This window comes from Buceros rhinoceros, unplaced genomic scaffold, assembly GCF_000710305.1.
Source record: "Buceros rhinoceros silvestris isolate BGI_N320 unplaced genomic scaffold, ASM71030v1 scaffold12635, whole genome shotgun sequence".
NCBI classification, from domain to species: Eukaryota; Metazoa; Chordata; class Aves; order Bucerotiformes; family Bucerotidae; genus Buceros; species Buceros rhinoceros.
The window spans coordinates 15,020-20,478 of record NW_010413465.1 but is presented as its reverse complement, the minus strand read 5'-3'; the positions used below and the strand labels follow the sequence as shown (position 1 = coordinate 20,478).

At 42.3% G+C, this 5,459-nt stretch overlaps 1 protein-coding gene across 1 annotated transcript in view; it reads right to left on the bottom strand.

Moving 5' to 3' along the window:
- LOC104493976 (nuclear receptor corepressor 1-like) overlaps window positions 1–5,459 on the bottom strand; it is a gene marked incomplete at its 5' end in the record, with an annotated part of 27,551 nt that overhangs the window by 9,309 nt on the left and 12,783 nt on the right. The window contains 7 exons of the mRNA XM_010136748.1: window positions 5–151; window positions 689–838; window positions 1,732–1,941; window positions 2,689–2,913; window positions 3,439–3,799; window positions 4,139–4,395; window positions 4,909–4,992. Of these exons, the coding sequence (XP_010135050.1) occupies window positions 5–151; window positions 689–838; window positions 1,732–1,941; window positions 2,689–2,913; window positions 3,439–3,799; window positions 4,139–4,395; window positions 4,909–4,992 (1,434 nt within the window). The remainder of the gene's footprint in view (window positions 1–4; window positions 152–688; window positions 839–1,731; window positions 1,942–2,688; window positions 2,914–3,438; window positions 3,800–4,138; window positions 4,396–4,908; window positions 4,993–5,459) is intronic.

The window sequence follows — 5,459 nt, the reverse complement described above, 5'->3', positions numbered from 1 at the left end:
TCAGCAGGGACCGAAGCTATTCTCTCCCTCTCACGTTCTCGTTCCCGCTCCCGCTCACGTTCCCTCTCCCTTTCCCGTTCCTTCTCCCTCTCCCTTTCCCGTTCCCTTTCAGCATTTGCAGCTGCAGAGGCTGCCAGGTGTGTAGGGTGTCCTGGAAGGTCCACAAAATAAAACGAAGCAGCGAAGTGAGATGCTCAAGCCAAGCATAATTTGATGTAAACACTTGCCAACATATTCTGCCATTCACTTACAGCAAAACTTCACAAATACATTTTCATTGTTCGTAAGTGCATTGTATGCACTTATCTAGGAAGACAAAAGCTTAATGTACAGTGACAGCAGAAGGCTCAACAGCTTTTTACTAGAGTACTTTCTAGGCAGTTAGAAACTAAACAGCGTATAGACACAAATTCCACCCTTCAACACACGTAACACGAGATGAGTGAAATCATCATTGAGTTTCTATAAATAAAGCCCTGACAGAATGAGGCAAATTCTGAATTTGTCAGCGCTCCTTCAGCAGCTACTGTAACTACCCAGGGTATCACTAAGAAAAGCTCTGCTATCCAAGTGAGAAGTGCATGCAAAAAGCATCAAGAGCAAACAAAAATAAAAGCTAAATGAAGATGGCTGATTGTCTCAGCATGTCAGATGATTAGAGACATCACCAAAGCGTAAGAGCTCTTACCTGGTGAGAGAGAAGCAGGATTGTAAGGCCTGGGAGGGAAAGTAAGCTGGGTACCGGGGATGTATGTAATTCTCTCCATGGGGGGTGTGCTTGTTCCTCCCGGATGAGGCACTAAGATAGTGGGAGCCATATTGTTCAGGTCGATGATTCCTGTTAGGAGACGACACATGTAAGAATGGCCATTCAGGCACAGACCAACAGTCCATATATCAAGTATTCTGATGGTCAGCAGTCAATATTCAGTGTAAGAATAAGGCAAGTGCAGAAGGATATTCCAGCTGGTTACACTCTCTTGCATCTGGCAGTCAGCAGTTTAGGAACATACTACGTCAGAACTTGCATCTCTAGCACTCCCTTTAACTGCCCTTCTGAAAACCAGACTTCACCTCTACTCAATCATCCTATCCTCTTCTAGCAAAATGGAACTACCCGATAACATTCACTCCCTTTTCCAGAACTTTTGTATTTATGAAGTGAAATGTTGAAATGCACGAGTCCCACTGGAACTCAGATATTACTGCCCTGCTACAAAAACCACTTACCCTTTCTTTTCCAACTGCTTAAAACACCACAAGACCTTCTATCTTATCCCCAAGCTTAGTCCTACCAGCCTAATTCCCTCACATTCGCCATCTTCCATTCTACTGATTTCAGTGATATCAGATAGCATTATTTCCAGTAACCAAGCTGGTAGATTGACTATACCCTGTTAGGTCTGTAGCTCCCGGGAGAATGCCATCTGAACCCAAGGATTCCTATTCATTTTATTATTTTGTTGTTAAGACTTTGCCCAGCGTTTCAATGTGAAAGAGTTCTTCAAACTCATGCCCATGAAAAACTCCACCATAGAAACATAAATCTCTCCACAGTGACCAGTTGCATCTACACATATGCATACGCATGCATGCATGCATCCATCCCTCCCTCCCATCCAATCCATCCAAACATGCAGAAACAGCAACAAAACAAACCAACTAGTCAACCAAACCACTCCACACACCCAAAACACACTTTAAAGACCATCAGAAAAAGAACAGGCCTACCTCTTGCTCCTGCATATGGGAGAGCTAAAGTTTGCTCTCTAGGAGATAATCCTCTTGTTACGTCAGGACGTAAATTAACTTGCATCTGCTGTGAGGTAATGTAGTCATTTAGGATTGTCTGCCGTGTGTTCTCCATCGCGTAAAGCTGATACTGGCTTGGGTAACCTGGGGGGGGCGAGAGCTGCCTCTGGAACAAGTAAGCAGCAGCAGCTGAGGGAGAGAAACAGAAAGATTTAGGAAGCAGCATGGCTGATAGCGAATGAAAGTTTCAGATGTTCATAAAACTTCAATGAGAAATGCTATTGGGTCTCTCTAGCCAGTGCCAAAGGAATTAAAGTAACATTTTAACGTTGATATTTTAGTGAATTTATGGACTGTATGCAGACAGAAAAAGCCAAATAATCCTTACTGCAGGTATGCGTTAGAGAAGAGACGTGATTAAGAATACAAATCCTGAGGTTCTGAAGGTGTAAAGGGCTGAAATACCTCACAGGAGGGGACTGACAGATAGGTTAAAAGGAAGTCTGCTGTATTTAGTACCAGGAGGGATAACCTGATAATCCCTTGGTGAGAATGAACCACAGTCATGGACAGAGGGGTCCCGATTACATTTTAATTTTACAGCATCTTCCACACCGTTCTTTGCATGGCTTTCCAGAAAGCTTTATTATATTTCACAAATATTTATCTGAAAGTACTGTCTGAACGTTAATAAAACAGAAGAAACCTGGCAGCTTCTAAAAGGAAGTTACCGTATTATACAATAATAGTTGAAGAAGTTTTCTGGTTAGATATTAAAACCCCCACTAAACTAAAATCAAACCACAGCAGTGTATATACGTAATCTCTTACTGACTGCATCTGGCCATTGATCATTGCCTTTTAAAGGTATCTTTTCTGTGCAGCGAAACATACGATATTTCTAGAACTTCAGAAAACCAACACAAGGGTATTTACCAGGATCGAGAGCCCTGTGAAATGGCATAGCAGGATCTAAATGAGGAGGGAGGTGACTCCGATAGACTTCAGGAGTTGCTCCTCTGTGATGAGGGTCAAAAGGACTGTGAGTCACTACGGGATCAGCCCCTGGGACTGGGGATTTTGCTGGCACGCTCTCCCGCTGTGTTGGAGTAAGTGTGTTCTTCCTTTCGTGATTTGCTGGCTTCCCAGAAGATATTCCAGCTAAAAATGAGAAATCCAGAATAACAAAACGCGTATTTTTAAATAGAAAATGCAGCTGTAAGTATGCACTGGGTCCTAAGGAACGTTCCAGAGGGCCCTGCAATCTGATACAACGTATCACAGAGGATATTGTGTATCACAAGCTATTTCTGGTGGAAAAATCTAAATTCTAAGAGTAAGACTGCTTACACCTCACTTATATTCCTCATCTAGATAACTCTACAATTCAGAAGTAGCTTCTGCCCTCAGTGTTCCCTACAGAAGTAATGTTCTTTCAGCGTGATCCATAATCAAATGCAAATTGAGACGGAATTGCCTTCCCACCTCCATGTCACAACATGGCAGATTGTCATTTTCTTACTTCAATTAACAGCTCACAGCCTTCTCAAAGTCCTTCTAGCCACTCTCCAAATTGGGAGGAGACATTAGAACAAAAGAAAGTAGAATTGGCTACAGAAACCAGTTTCAAAGTGTCAAACCGAATTATTACGACCGCTTGTCCTACTCTGGATAGGAGTAACGTACCCTCACTGACTCTGTTCATCATAGGTGAACTCCTGGACATTGGACTCTGGTAGTTCACAGGTGTCCTCCGAGCATTGGTATCATCATAAATCCCAGGGCTCAGCTGTGATTTGGGAGTTTCATGAAGAGTTGACCTGAGAACAGAGGGACCAGAGCTGACTACTGACGTGTGACGGGAACGTACTGCATCCCCGGTCTTCACATCTTCGTATTTTCCTCGCTCCACCACCTTCACGTTTTCTGGCACCATTTCCAGCTGAGGCATACCACGGGGTAGCTTGCTTGGTCCAGTGATTAAAGATTTTACATTGTGTTTGATGGCAGACTGGCCAGAGTTGCTTTCATATTTTATGGGTGTGCCCTGAAAAGGAGGAAAAGATCAGGTAAGGTCATTCTGCTGAAGTTCCACTCCTGATAAAAAACTAACACTGCTGTTAGCAGTGTAGGTCACCGCTCCTACTGCATCAGCCCAGAATACAGCTGAGTCTCGGTGGTTACTTGTCCGTTCTCTCACATTTGCTTCTAAGTGTGCTCCCCATAGGTGAAGTGTTGGGATTTTTCTAATACCCAGAAAACAGTATTAAGCTTTGTCAGTTGGGAGCTTTCTTAAAACACCCCCCACCCCCATTTGTCTTTATTCCAATATCCTGAACTGATCTGGGGTCTGTAGGCAATGGTGCGAGTCTAGCTGTGCTTTTACCTGAGATATGGAGCCTTCGACGATTGGCCTGGTCGTCTGCACCATTTCAGGAGTCTTGCAGCTCTCCTGGCTTAACAAGTCCTGTCTTGGGATTTCATGGACGGAACGACCCATCTCCTTTATAGTAGTGACCCCATCATACGGTTTCCCCTTAGTTATGGCTCCTTCAAACGTCCTTATGGGAGGTGACTCTCTCTTAATCTGTTTAGGGTATTTCAAGCCTTCTTCAAAACTTTCAGCTGTTGCTCTTGGTGTGCCTTTTATAGCAAGAAAGAGTCACATCACTGGTGGTAATAATGACTAAGCCTTTTTTCATAAACAGTAACTACATGTCACGATGCTGGCTGCTTTGCTACAGTCTATGATAACACACACTGAAGACTAAAAAAATTGCCACAAAAATAACACTGAACAAATATTCTATATATTACAGAAAGCATCCCAAGTTATTTCTGATGCTGAAATAAAGGAAATAGCATACGTCTTCAGAGGTCTGGGGAAATTGTCAGTGTTCATTAAAAAAAAGTGATAATTACCAAATATTCCTATTTTTAAAAGCCTATTTCCCAAAAAAGAACCAAACGGCTAGTTTGCACACTAGCTTTGTGTACAGCATATCAGAGAGCTGCTGATTTACGCTCTGAAAATGTTTCATAAAATAAGGTCCACCTTTAACACAGCTACCGTTGTTAGTAACAGTTTAAAGGTTCAGAAACCCAGATTTTTGAGGGTGTGATTAACGCTTCTCTTTGAAACTTGCCCTACTTTACCTTGCATTATAGAGCCAGACAACACTGTTCGCTCTTTTAGTTCAGCATGTGGGCTACCCCTAGGCAGGGCTCGGCATATTAAACCTAAAATTACAATGAACATAATTTAGAGAATTAAACAAGTGTTCAAAAAACCAAACCCAAACCAACAAAAACTCTCCTTACATACATTACAGATAGTATCTGTCTCACAAAGCTCCCAGAGGGCCTCGCCTCAGCGTGCTCAGCATTGTATCAACATGTTATACACACCATCCTGTCCCAAAAAAGTGATCTTTCAAGTATTTATGCTATTACACTGTTGCAAGTTTTAACGTATTTAGAAAACAAGGTATTTTTTATAATTAAGCTTAACTTCTGTCTCAAAGGCAGTTACTGCTGCTGTTATACTCCACTTCAGTTTCCTTACCTAGTAAAGAAAGGTGTTCATGGTGGGAAGTGGAACAAAAAGAAAAAAACACCCCAAATACACCTTGGCATCCTCCAAATTAATCAAAGTTCACACTGAATCATTTGGATAGAGCTGAATTTTCTGTTTCTACAGCACGAAT